Below are 20,285 nucleotides of genomic sequence, written 5' to 3'. Positions count from 1 at the left end.
AGACGGTCAATCCGTGGATGGATTTTTGCTACTGCCATCCTCCGGTTGTGCTCCACATCCAAGGGCAGATCTACAAAGCAGTGCTGCAGCGTGGCACCGCAAGCCCTTTGGCTGCGCCACGCTGCAGCACTTCCGAAGCACAGGGATGCAACATATTTACAAGAATATGACGCATCTCTGTGCTTCCCCCTGCGCTGGCACACAAACTGCAGCCATGCGCTGGCGCATGCATCCTTGCACCATGGTGCAAGGATGCCTGCGTCGTGGGGAGATTGTTTTTGTGCAGGAAGGGGCACCTTCCTGCACATAAACAATCACTAAAGGCATTTCCCTATTTCAATGTGTGCTGTATAATGCATCACGCATTGAAAGAGGAAACAACGAGGAGAAATTGAAACATTCTCTAGGGTGGCGTAGCATTCAGATGCATTTCCAGATTTACGATTCCGCGTAAAACTGGAGATGTCTTGTTTCATGGGTGTTGCGTGGGAACACCCACAGCAATACCCATGGAACACCCCTTCAACGCAAAGTGCTGCGTGTGAAGGGGCTGTATTTACAAGGAGAGGAAAAGTCACGCAGGGTGGCTTTTCCCGTCCTTGTAAATATGGAGGAGCTCCCTGCGCCTCCAGTACGTCACAAAAAGTGACGTAGTGGTGGCACAGGGGGCTTGTAAATCTGCCTCCTAGTCTTTAATACCACAAGTGCTGAGAACCCAATCTCACATAATTAGGACAAGCTGAAAGGCAAGAGTTTTGATAGCAGTTTCTCTCAAAGCTGAATATTCTGCAGACATTTTCAGCCAAAACAGGTAAAGTAAGGGAGACAGTGTTGTCAGATTTTTCAAGCACTCCCTAGCTCAGAGCTGGTACACAAGAAACAAATCTTCTCTAGAAAACATTAAAAAACGTTTTAGGCAGCATTATAATTGGATAATTGCCCACCAACCTGTTTTGGACCCGAACACAAAGTTGAAAGTCCACAAAGAGGGCGTTGAACGAACACCTAATTGAGAATTCCCTAGTGGTACGATAAGTTGCTTGACTGAAGCAGTGGGAGTTCAGGACACCTCTGGCTTATGTTTAAAAAAAATAGAGCTAATAATAAATGAATGATGTTGTCTATTTTACTTCAGAGCAATGTTGTCTGACAGACTTTGTGGTGGCAGGGACATGTTAAGAATTTTGGGTACCCTATGCCAAAACTATTTTGTGGCCCCTGTTCAGTACTGCTTTGAAATTAAATGATTCACTTTCAGATCTGCCATACCCTCTTTAGCCAGGCTACTAACGGTGCACAGGCTCTATGGTCGAAGTTCTAAAAGCGTTTACATCTAATGTTCATAGATCGTGATGTGTGTTTTCACTGTTGTAACAAAGCTGCAGCCCACTGATTTTACAGCGAATAATATGTGATATCCTCCAATTTCTTATATGTGAGGACCCGTTTTTATCTAAAAAAAACTTTTTTTTATTGTTGTTGCATGAAACCGACACATTTCTCTGCAAATAGTAATAGACTCCTTGCATCAATCATATTAAAAAGAAATGAAACAAAGCGGTATTTCTAAGAATTTGTTTAGGAATTATTCCAGGCCATCAGGGCAAAAACAGAGCTGACTCTGTCAAGGGGCCCCCTGGAAGGCTGGATTGCAGTGCATGTAAATGTGTCCTTCGGGTGGGGGCCAGCACTCCCAGCCAGGGCTGGCCCTGGCACTTGTTGCACACAGTGCAACAGCCTTTTTTGGCGCCCCTCCCACATTTCCTACTTCTCCATGAATTCCCTCACTACCACTCACCAACAATGCACCTCATCTCCATTTTTTAATAGCGCTACTCATTGTTTAATCACTCAGTTCCGTGATCTGCATGGTACACATTCTATGGAGCAGGCACATTAGCCCTCTGCACTGTGTGGGTGGCAGGAGTGCTCATGTGAGTGCACGGTGAGCCAGGCGACAGTTTGCGAGTAGGGTAAGAGGAATGACTGCAGGGTGAGTGAGGTGACCATATGAATTTGGGTGCCGATGTAAGTGCAGAGTGGGACGAATTAATGTATGGTTAGTGGTGGGCTTATTTGACTGAGATTGCAGATTGAGAAGTGAGGGGGACAGGTGAGTGAAGTGTCACATGAGCGCAGGTCGAGTAGTGTCCTCGTGTGATTGCAGGAGGAGGTACAGGGTGAACAGCGCAAATGCATTGAGTGCGGAGTGATCACTGTGAGTGCAGGGTGAGCGTGAGAGTGAAGGGTGAGAATGAGGAGCGAGTTGTCTGAATGCAAGGTGCATTCCCAAACACTTGAAGTAACTCAGCATGTTATTGATGACAGCGTAGGGTTTTAAATGTGTTAAACTATTGCTAATATGCAAGTAACCAGGGATCAGGGTGGAGGAAAAAATAATGTGCTGATCCTGCAACAAACTCCCAGTCTTGTGATTAGGGTTGCCAGCTCATTATTTTGACGTCCCAGGAGGTACAAAAATAAGCAGTCACCTGAAGCTGTATTGTCAGTACTTGTCTGTGCATACTTTGAACAGCACATCTAAATAGAAATAACTTTTACTTGTGTTCTAGGGCTGCCTGAATAATCTATGGCTGATAAAAGGGAACATGCTTCTTTATTGTCAAGACAAGCAATATGCAGGCTGTTTAAACAACACATGGCTGGCTGGCATTTTGCGCGCTGCCTGTGTAGTTTTAAAAGAAACTGTGGCCTTTCTGGGAAGAGCTAACCCTCCCAGGAGGGGGGTTAATTCATAGAGCTGAAATGCTTCAGCTGCAGTGTGAGGCCGGATGTCTCCACTGCTTAAACTGAAAGCAGTCATGTCAGCTGCAGTAGGAGGCTAGGGGTCTCCTCTTCTATGATATCGAATGCGAATGCGAAGGAACAGGCCTGTCTGTTTGTTTACCTTTGGTTTTAGCAGAGGAGACTTACTGCCTCTCACTACAGCTGAAGCATTTGAACTCTATGAATTAACCCCCTCCTGGGATGGTTAACATAACAAAAGCATGGGCAGTTCGTGCCCCATCGTTTCCCTCCACCACCCCTCCAACCATACCTGAGTTCTCTTTGAAGACTTGCGACGACGCAGGGAACGAAGGTAAAATTAGAGTGGGGTGCCCCCCACCCTAGGATGGTGTCGCGCCCCACAGAGAAGTGTGGCTCAAGGGTTAGAGCGGCAGACCTTGATGCAAAGCTCTGGCTCGGGACCAGGGTTCGATTCCCGCCTCGGCGGGTCTCGGGCTCAAATTCCTCTGACCGGATATTCTCGCCTCAGTGCCTATTCTAATCATGGGTCCCACGCTGCAACTCTGGGCAATAGCTTGCTTAATCTCCACAACGGCCCCAACAGCGCGAGGATGCCTGGTTTAACCATGGGGGTGCCCAGGAGTGGACACTTCACAAGGAAAACCAGGAAGGGTTCCTTAGCGGTATGAGTACAAGCGCTATACAAGTACAAAAACATTTACATTTACAGATTGAAGAACTCTGCTTCAGGGTAAAGGATGCACTCAAAAAGCACCCTCTGTGGCACTAAGGCAGCCGGGTGCAGAGTGCTGATGCCTAATATCAGCCTATAAGGCTAGGGGGCCATTGGTTGGTGGCTGCTCTTGGGCAGGCCCCTGTGTTAAGGGAGCAAAGCTCCTAGGATTAAGCTCAGGGCAAAGGGGATACAAGTTAGCACACAAGGTACACCCACATTGGCACAGGGGTGGCCGGGTGCAGGGTGGTGGTTTTGCATCGGTTGCCCTGTTTTGAACTGGAGATCTCCGGTTGGAACAAACACTGCAGGTTCGGGCAGGGAGGCTTCCTGGAGGCGCTCACCGGTTGGAGAGGTAAGTTGGGATGCAGGGGGTTGTCTGGGCACAATCGGTTGGGCCACCCAAGGCCGTTTCCTTACCAGCTCCGGCCGGGCGGGAACCTCCAGATAGAGGCTGTAGGTAGATCAGGGAACACCAGATTGCAGGTCTTGATTGCTGGGGGGACCTCCTTGTGGTGTTGGGCCTCTCTAACTCTGGTTGTGGGCGTCTGGTTCAGAGTGGTGCAGACTCTCAGATTCTGGTTCTTGAGCAAGTCTGGTGCTCACGGGAGACAGTTTTTGTAGGGAAGGTCCTCCGGGTTCTGGGGGGCTGCAGGACACTCTGGGATTCCGCTGGAGCAGGTCGAGGTTGGGCCAGGACAGTAGTAATGGGGCCAAGGCAGTCGGTGTCCTTCTCCTCTTCTTCATTCAGCACAGCTTTTCGGTCGTTCTTGCTTGTCTGAGGAGGCAAGGTTTCGGGGGTGTCCCCTAAATAGTAAATTTCGGGGTGTTCACAGGCAGGTAAAGGTTGGAACCAATGGGTCCCCCTTCCTTGGGGTGTGTACACACCCTATTATGCCACCCTCCAGTGGGAGGGGAACATAAGCCTCTCTGGTTCGCTGGGTCCCCCCATCTTCAAGATGGCAGGGACTGATAGTTGTGCTTTGCCTCACCACCTTCACCTGAGGGGTGGAGTTGGCAAAAGTGGGCACACCTCTCCTCCTATCTTGGTTTTTCCACAGATTCTCCCTCCCAAAGTGGGGGTTAGAACCAGTGGGGGCCAGTTGATGGGAGCAGCAAATGGCTGGGACAGCTCGCAAAGGCGGCCAGCCTTTGAAGCTTCCCCTTCATTGACCCTGCCCAGCCTTGGTGAGGAGGCTTGGCACCTCTGCCCAGGTTGTGCTGTGTTTCAAGACCCAGAGAGCGGGAGGCTCTTGACCCAGGGGTCCAGAAACATGTCTGGGGGTGGCAGCTGGCGAACAGCCACTCAGCCAGGACACCAGAGTTGGGTCGTTTTTCAGGGGGCATCTCTAAGATTCCCTCTGAGTGCATTTGGCATTAAATCCCACACTGGCATCAGTGTGGGTTTGGTGGGCTGAGCAGTTTAATACCAAACTTCCCAGAATTCAGTAAAGCCATTATGGTGCTGTGGAGTTCGTAATGACAAACTCCAAGCCATATACTCTTTAAGGCTTTACTGCACTTAAAATGTCTAAGAATGGACTAAGACACTGTAGGGGTACAGGTAGTATAGTGCACAGCGCTAGAGTGGTGTCTTACCTATACCACAGGCAGTGGTTTGTAGTCATGGCACATGTGTGCCATGTAGACTTCACTTTTCTCTGTGCCAAAACACACAACCTGCAAGGGCAGGGTGTGTGTTAAGGTACCGGGCCTCTAAGGGTGGCACAATATGTGCTCCAGTCCTTAGAAGCCTTCCCTGGTCACAGTGCCCATGGTACCCATGGTACCATTTACAAGGGACTTGCATGTGGCCAGAGAGGTGCCATTTAAGGGAGCAAAGGTACAGGTTTAGGGGGAAAAAACACATGCCCTGGGTACCTGGTTAGCGGGAACCCAGGGCACACTTAGTCAAAGAGCATCAACATCAGGCTAAAAGTAGGGGACAGCCATTCAAACAGGGGCACTTTCCTACAGGGACTTGTGCAGAAAGGGTAGTACCTGGAGGTGCCAAGGGTACTATTTAAAGCAGTATCTCCTAAAGCTACACCTGCTTCAAAAAAGCAGATCACCTTTCTTGATGCATCCTCCAACCATCCTTTTGACCCTGCACCCACAAAATTAGTGTGAAAATGAAGATCGACATTTGATTTCTTATGCTGTACTCACCCCAAGCAAGCGCTGCTTCCAATAGGTGGATAGCCTTGTGTATATATCAAAAAAACGAACTATGCACAAATAGTTGAACCTTATCTGTGGATTCCTGCTGAGCTACGGCAGAACCAGCCTTGTGTGCAACTGATGTTAACCTGTATTCCTTTTATAAGAATCAGTCTCTGGGTTTATCTCACTAGTATGGCAAATGTTTTGGCGATTAAGTTCTTCCTTAACTTGTTTTCTTGAGGCCTTTGTGGCATGTGCATTCTCCTGCTGCTAGCATGATCAGGTTTTTGAAAGGTACTTACCAATCCCTATCAAGCAAGAGAAAGCTAGGACGACACACTAAAGTCATTTAGTGTCATTGTGATTCCAGTGCTTAGTTATGTGTTCTTATGTTCCACAAACCCTCCATGATATCCCCTTGTAGAATATATGTAGCGCTGCAACCTCATATGGAAGGAAAACCTGTGAATTGGGATAAGATGGGCTGAGCTGTTGCACAAGGATGGTATTCTTGCTGTAGCACCTAGGCCTTGTTTCCGCATTGTTACAGTACTGGTGCCCATTTTGTCTGCTGACACCACGGGTTTCTTTTTCAAAACCTCAACTAAACCATTTCTGATTAAACTGCAAGGTTTTGAATGCTACAAACAAAGCATTACTTTTCTGTTGAAATTTGCCCTCTGTTAGTACTGTTAAAATAGCACTCAAATCGGTTTAACCTATTTGACACTGCTTTCTTGACAGATTATGGTTTATCACCCAAATGAAGGAAGAGGCTTCCCTCTAGAGGATAGACCACCATCTCCCCCAAATGACTGCTGTGTTTACAACTTCGACAATTTACCAGGTAATGCTGCTTAAACTGTTTTGTATTAACATTTGTGTGGTTGAAGGTGGATTGTAGTTGCCATGAAATGTAAATTGCCATTGGTTGTTTTTTTCCTATATATAAACCTATATAGAATTGGACTTGAAATCAATACACTACCACTACACCTGGCATTAATGACTGATACGACATTCTGATGGATACATCTTCTGTCCAGTTTCTCACCTTAAGAATATCATTTGCTGGCGTTGAAAACCTTTCTTTAGCAATAGTTCTCAATCTCTCCCAGTATGGCACCAGGTGACTTTAGCCATGACTCCTCCTGCTGGACAGTTCAGTCATGGCACAGATCTCAGACAGCAGGCGCTTCCTTATTTTCGCAGCGGATTCAGACACAAAAGATCAAGTCAGAATTCTATGCTTCGGCTTCTGATCCCATGCATGTTGGTTCCATCTGTCTTGCCTGGTAGACTTGTTTAGGGTGGTTCAGATACAGTTTTCGCCTCTCCTCAAAAGTGGAACAGATAGTTTGGGTTTGACTTCAGTGGCTTTGACCCTACCAATTCTGCTGCTCATTGGATTCTGGTCTCAACACCTGGAGAAAAATCTCTGCCCACGATTCGGCCCCCAATTTCGCTCATGGAACCGATCTGTTTTTTTTGGATGGCAACCTCTAATTTGTCTCGTAAATTCCAGGTAACAAGAGTTGCATCATTTTTTTATCTCGGCCCAGTGATTTCCCGCCGTTGGGGGAGGTAGTGAAATCTAATGCTTTAGCCATGCTGAATTATGACGAGTCAGAAAATGGCTGAGGATGCCAAACTACTCCCTCATTATAATCCAGATGCTAGCCTTTCCCTTTACATACAAAATACCAGTAGTTTGGATGCGTCACCAGTAGGTGACATCATTTACCCCTATGACTTTTTTACAGAAGTGTCTTAATTTACCACATTGCTAGAAAAGGGTGAAGAAGCACAAAAGTTTACCTGTTTTTCAGAGGAGCCTAAATTAAAAAAAAAAATTTTAAATTCTTTTTATTAACACATACAGCAAAAGAAAAAGAGGCATTGGGTGGCATCCAAGCATACAATGACTCTTGTTACATCTTCCAAATTACAGAATACTGTGCAGAAAATAGTGAAAGGGTTCAGGGCTCCTCCGACACAACATTGTCTTCCCTTGCAGCGGGGGAAGCACAGATATCTCCTCTGTAGCCGTTCCAAGCACCCCAGATTTTCCCCCATTTCCCGGGCCTACCCCTGGCAACATATACTTATCGCTCTCTAAACATGCACCAGTCTAAGTCCTCCATCCATTTTCCAATATAGGGGGACTGGCTGGCCCGCCACAGTTGGGCGATATTGCGCTTGGCGATAGCACACGCCAGCGTGATCCATATCTTTCCCTGGGATGTGAGATCGGTTGGTTCCCAAAAATTCAGGAGACAACTGCGTGCCTCCAACCCCAGGTCTACACCCCACACCTCTCGAATCTTGTCATGGACTGTGACCCCATAACTCCGGATGTCAGTACAACCCCATAACATATGCATGAACGTTCCAGCCTCACCACATCCCCTTCGAGACACTCCACTCACAGCCAAACCCATTCGCACCAGTCGCGGACCTGTAACATAACAGCGATGAAGGATCTTCAGCTGCATCAACCAGAGTCTCATCTGTATTGCATTCATCCTTGGGGACGATACTGCCTCCTTCCAGTCTTCATCATCCAAAACCAGGCCATCTGCATTCCATTGTTCCCTAAGAGTCGCAAGCGGATCGTCCGTGTGGTTAATACGTTTTTTATACATCAGGGAGACTGTTTTAGTCGGAAGGTGACCGTCCAACACCCAATCTTCCAGTGGGGAGGCCTCTGGGGGCGTAACTCCCCGGGGGATATTGGCCAACAACGCATGCCTAATCTGCACTAAATCAAACTTTTTGAATGAAACTTCCAACCCTCCTCTTCAGCTGCTGATCCCTAGCTCATCTTCAATGAGGCACAATCTTGCCTGTCCTGGCTGTCTGGAAGAATTTTCAGCTTGCAATTTGCCTAATGTAATTGTGCATCATGGTGCTTGCAGCACATTTCCAGGACACAATTGTTTCCAGGCAAGACATGTGATTTAATCCACGTCTTTGGAACCGGTTATGAATAGCAATGGCTACTTATTGTAGAAATTTGTCTATGCCTTTTCACTTACAAACATGATTCCTTACCAACAAATTTGAATACTCCAGAGTCAAGATGGCGTTGATAACCTTGGTATGGTCGTTTCCTGATCTCCTTTACCTGTTGAAGAAAGGAGATATGAATTTACTGTCTAGACTATTTCCTGTCTAGGCTGCAAGGCAAGAACTCTCCCACTCCAATTTAGAATCCTTGATATCAGCAATATGACTTTGAAATACTCGCTATAGCTACCTAAACCAGCCTTGAGACTCTATGAAGATTCTGAAAGGGGTATAGTGTACATCCACCTGGCAGTCATAGGAAAAATCCAGAAATTCTTATTTCCACTGGGTCATGAACAATCTGTGCTGTCATGTTAGACCCATAGCCAGATTGCCATTGATTTCTCTTCAGTTAAGGTGCATCTGGAGCCTACTCCTCCCAATTGTACCAATATTGTTGAAGTGTCTTTTAACCATTTCAGTCATTAAATATTTGGAACAGATTAGTTAGGTCTGTTTGTTGACTGGAAATTAATACGGTCTTATTTAAATGATTTGATGCCCTGTGCGACTAATCTGTTGCAGCATGTTTTCTACTAAGGGTGACCTCTGATTTCCATAGAAACCTGACCAGATCTGTTGTTGATTGGTCTAGCGCAGCTAATCACTCTAGTGTATCCAAGCGCTTGAAAAGGGGTGTAGGCTTATGACTGAGGGTGATGGGAGTTAGCCCCCAGGAATTAGTTGAAGTGCCAGGTCTTAAGCATGTTGTGAAATTCAAGAATTGAGGAAATGGCCCTGATGTGGAGATGGAGGTCATTCCAGGTCTTAGGTGTGATTTAAGAGAATGCAGGACCTCGCGTTCTGCTTTAGTGGTTGCGGGGGGGGGGGGGTGAGAGAGTCTGAGTGCAGGTGTCTGGTGGGTTGGTGGAAGTGAGGTTGGTTGATGGTCCGATGTTGCATAGTGCCTTTTATGTGTGCGTGAGGAGTTTGAATTGTCAGGTTTCACATTTATCTGGGGAGCCAGTGAAGTTCTGAGATGTGGTTTGATGTCGATGCGTCGTGGGAGGCAGAGTATGTCTCACTGCGACGTTTTTGATAATCTGGAGTCAGTGGAGGAGATGGTTGGAGATCTCTTCATAGTATGTTGCCATAGTCTGATCTGCTTGCCTGACAGTGCTTTTGGTGTTCCGGTGTAGTCACTTGATGATCTTGCAGAGTATATGAAAGCAGGAGGAGCCGACTCGATTGACCTGTGCTGTCATGTTGAACTTGTTCTTAATAATGATTCCCAGGTTTCTTACGTGGTTGGTTGGTGTGGTTCCAAGCACTGATGGCCACCAGGTGAAGACCCAGGGAGAGTTCTTGTTTCAGAAAATCAGCTTTTTCGTCTTGTTGGCGTTGTTTCAGGTAGTTGGCTCTCATCCAGTCTGCTATGCTGATCATGCAGTCAGAGAAGTTGGTTCTGGTGGCGCTGGACTTGTTAGTTGCGGGAAACCACCTTAACCAGGCGTGATCGTTACCAGGCATTGCCTTTACAATGAAAATGTAACTGTATTGCATGTAAATTAACCTGCTTTTATTTTCTATATATTAGGAGCTGGGGCATTTAAGGGTTTAGGGGGTTGCAAGGGTGACTTTAGGGGTGAGTAGGGTTTAGGAATGGTTAGGGTAATTTTAGGGTTTAAAGTGGGTAGTGGTATTGGATGGTAAGAATGTTTTTAGGGATTAGGGCTGGGTAAGAGTTAATAATGTCGATATACGCAGTGATATATGTGTTCATAAAATCAAATCTCGGTTGTTGAAATCACCCACTATGATCTCTCCATCACCCCTGGGTCAGAAATACGTGATCATGCATGCCCTGCGACCTAGGCCTAAGGGCTACTGATTGACAGATCTCATGTGGGGGGTCACGTACCCAGCAGGACAAGCATGTGAACAGGAAAAACACAGATTAGTCCCACAGATGGGCACACCACCACAATGGTCCAGGGATATTGGCCCCAATAAAACTTTCATGGCAGGAGGGACACGCATTGTCAAAAACCATAGAGTTAGATGCCACATGAAGTTAGGAATACTCAGCCAACCAGCGCACACACTGATCGTTTGCTCCCCATGCCGATATCTGGATACGTTGCCCACTAATCCTCATTGTGCCCACGCAAGGTAGATACCCACCTGCATTTGTCATCAGGTAAGAGTATGGCTCCATGACAAGGCCCACATTCCTCTCCCTAAACAGGAACTATGAATTGTTTTATGATGCTTCAAGAAATTTATATAAAGGCTCTCAAAACAATTGTACTTTGAGACAGTCCTCAGACCCCTTGTAGGAAGCTGACTCTGTATATGATATTGTCACTAGGTGGTAATACCATGAAAGAGCCCAGGGGTTCCCCAAAGGTGTACAGGACTAAATGTAAAACCAAAAGTGCTTTATTAGTGGTAGTGTGGTTGAGCAGCCTTAGGCCTAACACAGGAGTGTAAGACATGTATTGCACAACCGTGATAAATAATGGACACATGGCTCAAGAAGGAGATCCAGACCAATTTGAGAAAAATACACTTTGTATTTTATTTTAAGGCAAAGACCTTCATAATCCGATAAGTACGTTTTTAATTAAAAATACTTTTCACTTTGAAAAATCGACACTTAGAAACTTTTCAACACAGTCCAGTGTTCTCCTATGGGGAAAACAATATTACAGTTAAACCGGTAAGTATTAAACTTACAATCCCAGTCTTCTGAGCCAAATGTCAGCAAGGGCCAGGGGTCAGGAAAGTACCAAAACTGCACCACCAGTGGCATAGGGGCAGCCAGGTGCGGAGGTCAAAATCTGAGTTCGACCCAGTGCTTTCCAATGGAGACCGGTGATGCCTGGAGGCACACTGCTTGCAGGTAAGTTGATCGGTTGCAGGGTGCCAAGCTTTGGGGGTTAAGTGTAGCACAGGTGTTCTGATAGATACATCTGCCGTGTGGATTCCTCACCTTGTGAATATCCCCCTTGCGTCAGCAACGTTCGGAAATTTTCTTCATAGTACGCCGACGTGGGCGACGTCACAGGAGCACGGCATCGCGCGCGACTCCGTCTGACGTCACCGACCCCATATCAGGCCCACGCCGGCGTGATGACGTCAGTTCCCTTTTTTCCGCGTCTTCGGCGCTAACGGTTTTCGGGATCTTCTGCGATACTTAGTATCTAGCTGTTAATTATTTGTCACTGTTTCTCTTTTGCGACTTGATTCTTCACCGAAGATGTCGTCGAGGAAAACAGGCTTTAAGCAATGTAGGTCTTGTGCCCGCATGATGTCTATCACTGACCCACATAAGGATTGTTTGTGGTGTCTTGGTTCGAGTCACGACGTCAAAAACTGCAATTCCTGTTTTAAAATGAATCCAAAGGCGCTTCGGGAGCGTGAAGCTAAACTACTTTTGGCGAAAGTAAAACAGGATACTGGAAGATATTCGAGATCGACGTCACGAAGATCGAAGTCGAAGCAAAGGTCTCGATCGAAGTCGGGATCGGCGTCGAGATCCAGAGCGGGTTCGAGATCTGGAGAGGAGTCGAGATCTAAAGCGAAGTCAAGATCCAGAGAAAGATCTAGGTCTAGATCTAAGTCGGCTTCCGGTCACGCTTCGAGCTCCTCGAGGAGAAAGCATAAGAGGAGGAAGCACAGTTCAAAACATCATTCGGAGAAGGAATCCTCTGACTCGAAGAAAAAGTCTCACAAACACCGTAAAGACTTTGTCTCTCCTTCGCCTGCCTTGTCAAAAGAAGGTTCTCCGACTCCGGAGCCGGATCCGGTATCCTCGCATCCTTCGGAGCATGAAGAGGAAGAAGAGGTGATTCCTCAAGATCCGGCTCCAATGGAGACTCCTGTGGACCCAGAAGGTCAGAGTGAGAATGTGTCGGAACGGCCTCCATTGGAACATCCGGTAGGTCCGTACCCTCCCTTTCCTGGTCCCGGTCAGGATCCCTCGCATTTTCTCAATGCGATGTTTGGAGTATATTCTAGGGCAATGTACCCCGCTGGAGCGCCTGTTGGTCCCATGGGTCCATTATCGTACAATCTGGGTATTCCTCAGTCGTACGCCCCAGCTCCATTTATGCCTTTCATGCCGGCGCCTCTTCCACCTTGGCTCGGTACGGCTCCACCGAGGTCTTCGACTCCGCATGCGGCTTCGCCGACTCCGGATCGACCTCGTAGTCGAGATCGAGGTACCACACCTGTTCATGATTCTCGTCCTACTGCTCCGGCTCCTCGATCGACGTCGGAACCGGCTCCGTCGGAGTCGTTACCGGATCCGTCGACTTCGATTCGATTGGAGTGGTCGAGGCGAAGAGCTCAGCGTCTTCTCGAGCAAAGAGATGATGAAAGTTCTGATGTGGAAGAAGGCGAGCTTCCTGATCATGATGATGATTTCGATGAACTTCGGGAGGCTAGTGGTCTGGAACTCTCTCCTGAGTGGGGTCTGCCTTCGACTTCTGATGCTCCGTCTAGGGATGTGGCACCCTATTACGTGGTTATTAGGAAGGCTGCTGATCTTATTAACTTAAAGCTGCCCACAGTGGAATACAAGCCCAACATCCTCACTGAAGTCTTGCATTCTCCCTCTTCAATTGTTGAGCCTACACTGCCATTTACTGATGCCTTGGCGGATCCAATAAAGGAGATTTGGAAGAGGCCATTATCTGCTCCTGCAGTTTCAAGAGTTATTGCGAGGCGCTATAGGGTGGCTCCTGATGACCCTGCATTTCTTTCTACGCATCCATCACCAGAAAGTCTTGTGGTACAGGCGGCTTGCTCTAATAGGGCTGCAGGCTCTTTCCCTCAAGTGCCAGCTGACAAAGAGTCTAAGAAATTAGATCAGTCTGCGAAGAAGACTTTCTCTTCTGGGAGCATGGCTCTTAAGTCATCAAATGCTACTTGCCTTTTAGGTAGATATGTGCATGCACTAATGGACTCAGTGAAGCAATTGTCATCAAAACTTCCTGAGGAGGATAGGAAGAACTTTAATGAAGTGGTCTCTGACACTCAGGCTGCTGCCCGCATGGTCATTCAGAGCGGCATGGACACTGTGGATTCTGTTGCTAGAATTATGGGTTCATCCATTGCGACCAGGAGAGCCGCATGGTTAAAGTCTTCGGATTTCTCTGCGGATGTGCAGTCTACATTGCTGGACTTACCTTTTGAAGGAACTGGCCTTTTTGGTAAGAAGGCTGATGTAGCCTTGGAAAGGTTTAAAGACAGCCGTGCCACCGCAAGATCTTTGGGTCTGCAGATGAGAGGGTCTACGACTAGAAAATTCAGAGGATTCGGTAGATCTTCTTTTCGTCCCTTCAAGCAGGGCCAACAGCAACAGCAACAGCAGCAGAACCCTCTGTATAAGTCCTATAGAGGTAGACAGAAGGGTCGTGGACGTGGACGTCAAGTCTCCTCTTCCTCCACTTCCTCCAATAATACCCAACCCCCACCCGCTTCAGCAAAGCAGCCCTAGATCCACCATTCTGAATCATGTAGGGCCAGTAGGGGGTCGGCTTACTCTTTTCTGCGAGATTGGGAATCGGTTACATCAGATCTTTGGGTTCTCAATCTCGTAGAGAATGGGTATGCACTTCCTTTTCAGGAGTTCCCTCCCAATTACCCTCCTTGCCAAGGTTATTGTTCGGAGGACCACCTGCTTCTCCTGCAGGAGGAAGTCCTGGCTCTGTTTCGAAAGGGTGCGATAGAGGTGGTTCCAGAGCAGGAGAGGGGTCAAGGGTGCTACTCCCGGTATTTCTTGATTCCCAAGAAGGATGGCAGGCTTCGGCCGATCCTGGATCTCAGGATTTTGAACTTCTATCTCAAACAGGAGAAGTTCAAAATGCTCACCCTTGCTCAGGTTCTTCTGGCGCTGATGGAAGAAGACTGGATGGTGTCGATCGACTTGCAGGATGCGTATTTTCACATCCCAATCCTGAAGTCGCACAGGAAGTATCTCCGTTTTACGGTGGGATCGCAGCACTACCAGTTTGCGGTCCTTCCCTTTGGACTTACTACTGCGCCTCGAGTCTTCACCAAGGTGATGGCAGTGGTGGCAGCGCATCTCAGAAGGTCAGGGATTCCTGTATTCCCTTATCTAGACGACTGGCTGATCAAAGCAGAGTCGCCGGAGAAGGTGCTCCATCATCTGCAAGAGACAACTCAGTTGTTACACAGGTTGGGTTTTTCGATAAATGTACCCAAATCTCACCTGGTGCCCTCCCAGCGCAACCTGTTCATAGGTGCGGTACTGGACACTACTGTATGTCGTGCATTCCCTCCACCTCAAAGGATTCACGACATTCAGGAGATGATTCCTTTATTCTACAATGGAGCGGTTGTTCCGGTCCTGAAGGTCCTTCGTCTGCTCGGTCTGATGGCTTCTTGCATTCTGTTGGTCAGTCATGCACGCTGGCACATGAGGGCACTCCAGTGGTGCCTCCGCAGGCAGTGGTATCAGCACAACGGAGATCTCAGGGAGTCAGTGAAGATCTCCAGAGAAGCTGCAGCGGATCTGTCTTGGTGGGGCGTGGAAGGCAATCTGTCGCAAGGAAGGCCTTTTCAACTGCCTCCATCAGTGGCCACAGTGATAACGGATGCATCCACTCTCGGGTGGGGTGCTCATCTGGGAGACCTGGAGGTCAAAGGTCTTTGGTCTCCGGAGGAAAGGTTGTTTCACATCAACCTTCTGGAATTGAGGGCGATACGTTTGGCGCTCAAGGCCTTCCTCCCTTCCCTTCGCGGTCGGTCAGTCCAAGTCCTGACGGACAACACGACTGCGATGTGGTACATCAACAAGCAGGGAGGAGTAGGGTCGCAGTGTCTCTGCAGAGAGGCTCTGCGTCTCTGGTCCTGGGTTCAGGACCATCAGATTTGTCTGGTGGCAAATCATCTGGCCGGAGTTCTGAACGTTCGTGCAGACAGTCTCAGTCGGCAGTTCTCTGCCGACCACGAGTGGAGGCTTCACCCGGAGGTTGTTCTCGACATCTTTCAGATGTGGGGGACTCCTCGGGTGGATCTATTCGCAACTCGCGAGAATGCGCACTGCCTGTCATTCTGCAGTCTCCAGTATCCGATGCAAGGAGCATTGGGGGGACGCGTTTCAGTTGAGTTGGGGAGATCAACTCCTTTACGCGTTTCCTCCCATACCTTTAATTCCTCGGGTTCTGAGGAAAATTCGTCAAGACCGGGCCCAAGTCATATTGGTCGCTCCGGATTGGCCAAGAAGGGTGTGGTATTCGGACCTACTCCACCTCTCCTCTCACCCGCCGCTCCGTCTCCCTCACAGGGCAGACCTCCTCTCTCAGATGGAGGGGCAGGTTCTACACCCTCACCTCCAGACATTACACCTTCATGCCTGGAGATTGAGCGGGGCAACTTAAGTTCTTTTTCTCTCCCTCACGAGGTAGTGGATGTCATTCTCTCTGCCAGGCGTGACACCACTAAGTCTATTTACTCCTACAGGTGGTCAAAATTTGTTTCTTGGTGCAGGGAGAGAGGTATTGACCCTTTGAAGGCTCATTTGTCTAATATTTTGCAATTTGCCCTGTATCTGGCGCAGCAAGGTTTGGCTGTAGCCACGGTCAAGGGGTATCTTTCAGCCTTATCGGCGTTTCTATGTTTGCCGGATCAGCCATCTCTCTTTAAATCTCCGGTGGTTTTGAGATTCTTGAGGGGTCTCATAAATATGTTCCCTCCTACCCCTTTTATTGTTCCTCACTGGGATTTGAATCTTGTGCTGACCTTCTTAATGGGTTCTCCCTTCGAGCCCTTGCACAAGTGTCCATTGAGGCTTCTCTCTTTTAAAACTATCTTCCTCGTTGCAATCACCTCGGCAAGGAGGGTAAGTGAGCTTCAAGCTCTAAGTTCCAAACCCCCATTCCTGACCATTCATGCTGAAAGGATGGTTCTTAGGACCAGGGCTGCTTTTCTGCCTAAGGTGGTGACTCCTTTCCATCTTGGGCAGTCCATTACCCTTCCTACCTTCTATCCTCCCCCTCACCCGTCTAAGGAGGAAGAGAGACTGCATCGCCTGGACCCTAAGAGGGCGGTGTCTTTCTATCTGGACAGGACTAAGGACTTCCGGATGGACGACCAGCTGTTTGTTGGCGCTTTGCTGGCTGCAAGAAGGGCAGAGCGGTGCACAAGCGCACTCTTTCCAGGTGGATAATCCTGTGCATAAAGATCTGCTACTCCCTTGCGGGTAAGGACCCTCCTGAGGGTATTAGAGCACATTCAACTAGAGCAAAGTCTGCAACATCTGCTTTGTCTAGGGGTGTACCTGTTGAGGATATTTGCAGGGCCGCGACTTGGGCCTCCCTCCACACTTTCGCGAAGCATTACTGCTTGGATACCGAGGTGAGGAGGGATGGCCACTTCGCGCGCTCTGTCCTCCAAGATTTCCTGGTGTAGCAGAGTGGACACCCTCCTCCGGGAGTGGGGACTGCTGTGGGAATCTATTCACAAGGTGAGGAATCCACACGGCAGATGTATCTATCAGAAGAACAAGTTACTTACCTTCGGTAACGCTTTTTCTGGTAGATACTATATCTGCCTGTGGATTCCTCACTGACCCACCCGCCTCCCCGTTGTCCACTCTGCTATACCTGGTCTTTCTGTATATATGGTTTATACTATTGTATTGATTTTGTTCTATATGTACTGTGTACATTGTATATTTGCATATTTGCTATCGTTGGTCCGTCCGTGTGCCTCGAAGGCACGGAAAAAAGGGCGGAACTGACGTCATCACGCCGGCGTGGGCCTGATATGGGGTCGGTGACGTCAGACGGAGTCGCGCGCGATGCCGTGCTCCTGTGAAGTCGCCCACGTCGGCGTACTACGAAGAAAATTTCCGAACGTTGCTGACGCAAGGGGGATATTCAAAAGGTGAGGAATCCACAGGCAGATATAGTATCTACCAGAAAAAGCGTTACCGAAGGTAAGTAACTTGTTCTGTAGGAGCATAAAGCAGCACCACACATAAACCACCAGGGGCGTCTGGGTGCAAATTCAGCATTAGGTGCCCAATGCTTTTCAGTGGGGATTCTCCTTTCGGCAGATGCTGCAGGGGTGGCACCGGAGGTTGCAGGACGAAGACCAACGACCGCAGAGGTAAGTTGGATTGTAGGGGGCACCGTCGGTTCAGCTCACCAAGGCCTAGGGGCTTCAGGTGTAAGGGTGCCTTTCGACGTTCTAGTCTTCTTACAGGAGCCAGATGCTTGTGTGGGGTGCTCTGGATTCACACTGGAGGTGCCGTCATGGAGGGCAGGCAAGGTCCTCCTGTGATGGAACAAGGTCAGGATCACCAGGGATACTTTCCTGCAAAGGTGAGCCACTCCGACTCGTGGGTGTTGGGTGCAGAGTGGGCAGGAGACGTGGATCTGCCTGGATCCGGAGTCCTTGGAGTAGGTTTCTTCAGGATAGGTTCGCTGTCCATGGGAGAGTGGAGTCTTTATTTATTTATTTTTTTTATTTTCAAAGTTTTATATAGCGCGAACAAGATCTTTGCAGATATCAGAGCGCTTTACAGAAACGAGGGGTAAGGGAAACAAGGGAGTGGTTAAACAAACTTTTGGGTACAAAATAGTAGTAGGTAGTAAGTGAGGAGCAAAATAGGATAGCAATCAGATAAAACAAAAAGTACAGTTAGACCATCAGATAAGCAAATAATACAAAGTCAGTGCAGTGTGTTCGATATATCCAAAAAAGAGTTCAAGTGAATTTAGCCATAAGGATGGCTTTTACTTCTTTCTTAAAAAAAGCAGTGGAGGAGATAACCCTTGTTTCGGGAGGGAGAGTGTTCCAGATCCTGGGTGCCATTCCAGAGAAGGATCGTTTATAAGTTTTTTCTTTCCGAAATCTTCGCGGTTTCAGGAGGAGATTTTTTGTGCTTCTGGTGGATCTCGAGCCCCCTGATATAGTCAGCTTTTGAGTGAGGTAGTTGGGTGACAAAATAGTTGGGTAGTTGGTTTATCAAAGGCAGCAGTCATCCCAGGCGGTTCAGAGGTTGCTTGCCGCAAGACGGGTCGCAAGTTTGCAGGAGACAGGACGGTAGGGTTGGGGCCAAGGCAGTCGTCATCTTCAGTCTTCTCTGCAGGGTTGTCTTCTTAGGTCATCGCAGATTTGAGTCCAAGGGGTGGGGGGGGGGCAGGGGGCACATGAACACTAATTTTAGAAGGTGTTTTAGAGGAGTAGCAGCTAAGGCCAATGGGCAGCTCACCTAAGGTGACTACACCGTCTATTATGCCATCCTCCTGTGGGAGGGTGGCATAGACCTAGCCCTGATTGGAGGTGTCTCCTCTATTAGATGTCGGGGACTGACATCTCGCCTCCCCCACCTTAGGGTTGGTTTTGGCAGAGGTTGGCACACCTCCTATTCTCTTGAATTTTTCCTGCCAGTTTTCTCGCCCTAAGTGGGGTTGTAGACCAGGGGCTGCCTTCTGCTGCAAGCAGTAGAGGCTGGGGGTCGTATTACAAAAGCGGCAGGCCTTTGAAGCTCCCCTCTACGAGTACCTGCCCATTCTGAGGGAGGAGGCATGACACCTCTGCCCAGGATGTGCATTGTTTCTGGTCCCAGAGAGCAGGTGTCCAGAAACATGTCTGGTGATGGCTGACTGCCTACAGCCGGTCAGAGACCACACCAAAGTTGGTAGGTTTTCAGGGGGCACCTCTGAGCTGCCCTCTGAGGACATGGTACAATAAATTCAACATTGGCATCAGTGTGGATTTATTGTAAGGAGTAGTTTGGTACCAAACACTACTATGTTCCTGTGAAGCCTTAATGGTGCTGTGGGACTCAAGTTGTCTAGTTTCCAGCCCATGTACTCTCTATGGCTTCCCTGGCACTTACAATATTTGGAAATGGACCCCAACATTGTAAGGGCATATCTGCTCCTGTAGCTATGCCCTCACCTGTGGTATAGTGCACCCTTTCTTAGGGCTATGATGCCCACTAAAGCAGTGACTTACCTATACGTTCAGGCAGTGCTAGTTGGTAGGGTGTCATGTTGACTGTCGTTTTCTCTCTTACAGGGGCATGCCAGCTGCAAAGGTAGTGGCATGTTCCCAGGGGGAGGAGGAGGGAGAACCATCTTCAGCTCCCAGGCCCTCGGTACTTAGAGTACAATTTACTAGCAACAGAGGGCAGAAGTGCCAGTTAAAGATTTGTTTTTAGCGAAGGAACACTGCACAGGGGACCTGGTTGACAGGGACCCTGTTCACTCCATTTGAACCCACATCAAAACCAGGCAAAAAGTGGGGGGCTAACCATGCAAAAGAGGCACTTTATCACACCCTGACTCTGTAACTGTGCTCCTGGCTGAAGTGCTTGATTAAACCAACCTTTCCTGTTATGGCAAACGCCTCTTGTCTTTGTATTTTCAGGATACATTCTTATTCAATCAACAGGGTATTGGGTGGGTATATTTAGGGTGAGTAAGGGTATATTTCGGGTTTAGGGTTGGTTGAGTTTAGGGGTTGGAGTCAATAAGGTCATAAAAAAGGGTTTTCACTTACCGGAGATACTTATATTTGCGTTGTAAAGGTATGCGTGGTAAAGGCATTGCACGGTAATGGCGTGTGTGGTAATGGCATGCGTGGT

The 20,285-nt window shown here is 48.2% G+C and overlaps 1 protein-coding gene across 1 annotated transcript in view; it reads left to right on the top strand.

Annotated features, from left to right (window-relative positions):
* PLK4 (polo like kinase 4) overlaps positions 1 to 20,285 on the top strand; it is a 121,043-nt gene that overhangs the window by 56,367 nt on the left and 44,391 nt on the right. Inside the window, exon 9 of the mRNA XM_078676798.1 lies at positions 6,389 to 6,491. Within this exon, the coding sequence (XP_078532924.1) occupies positions 6,389 to 6,491 (103 nt within the window). The remainder of the gene's footprint in view (positions 1 to 6,388; positions 6,492 to 20,285) is intronic.

This window comes from Lissotriton helveticus, chromosome 2_1, assembly GCF_964261635.1.
Source record: "Lissotriton helveticus chromosome 2_1, aLisHel1.1, whole genome shotgun sequence".
NCBI classification, from domain to species: Eukaryota; Metazoa; Chordata; class Amphibia; order Caudata; family Salamandridae; genus Lissotriton; species Lissotriton helveticus.
Note: the sequence above shows the minus strand (reverse complement) of the source record. Positions and strands in the feature narration are given on the sequence as shown.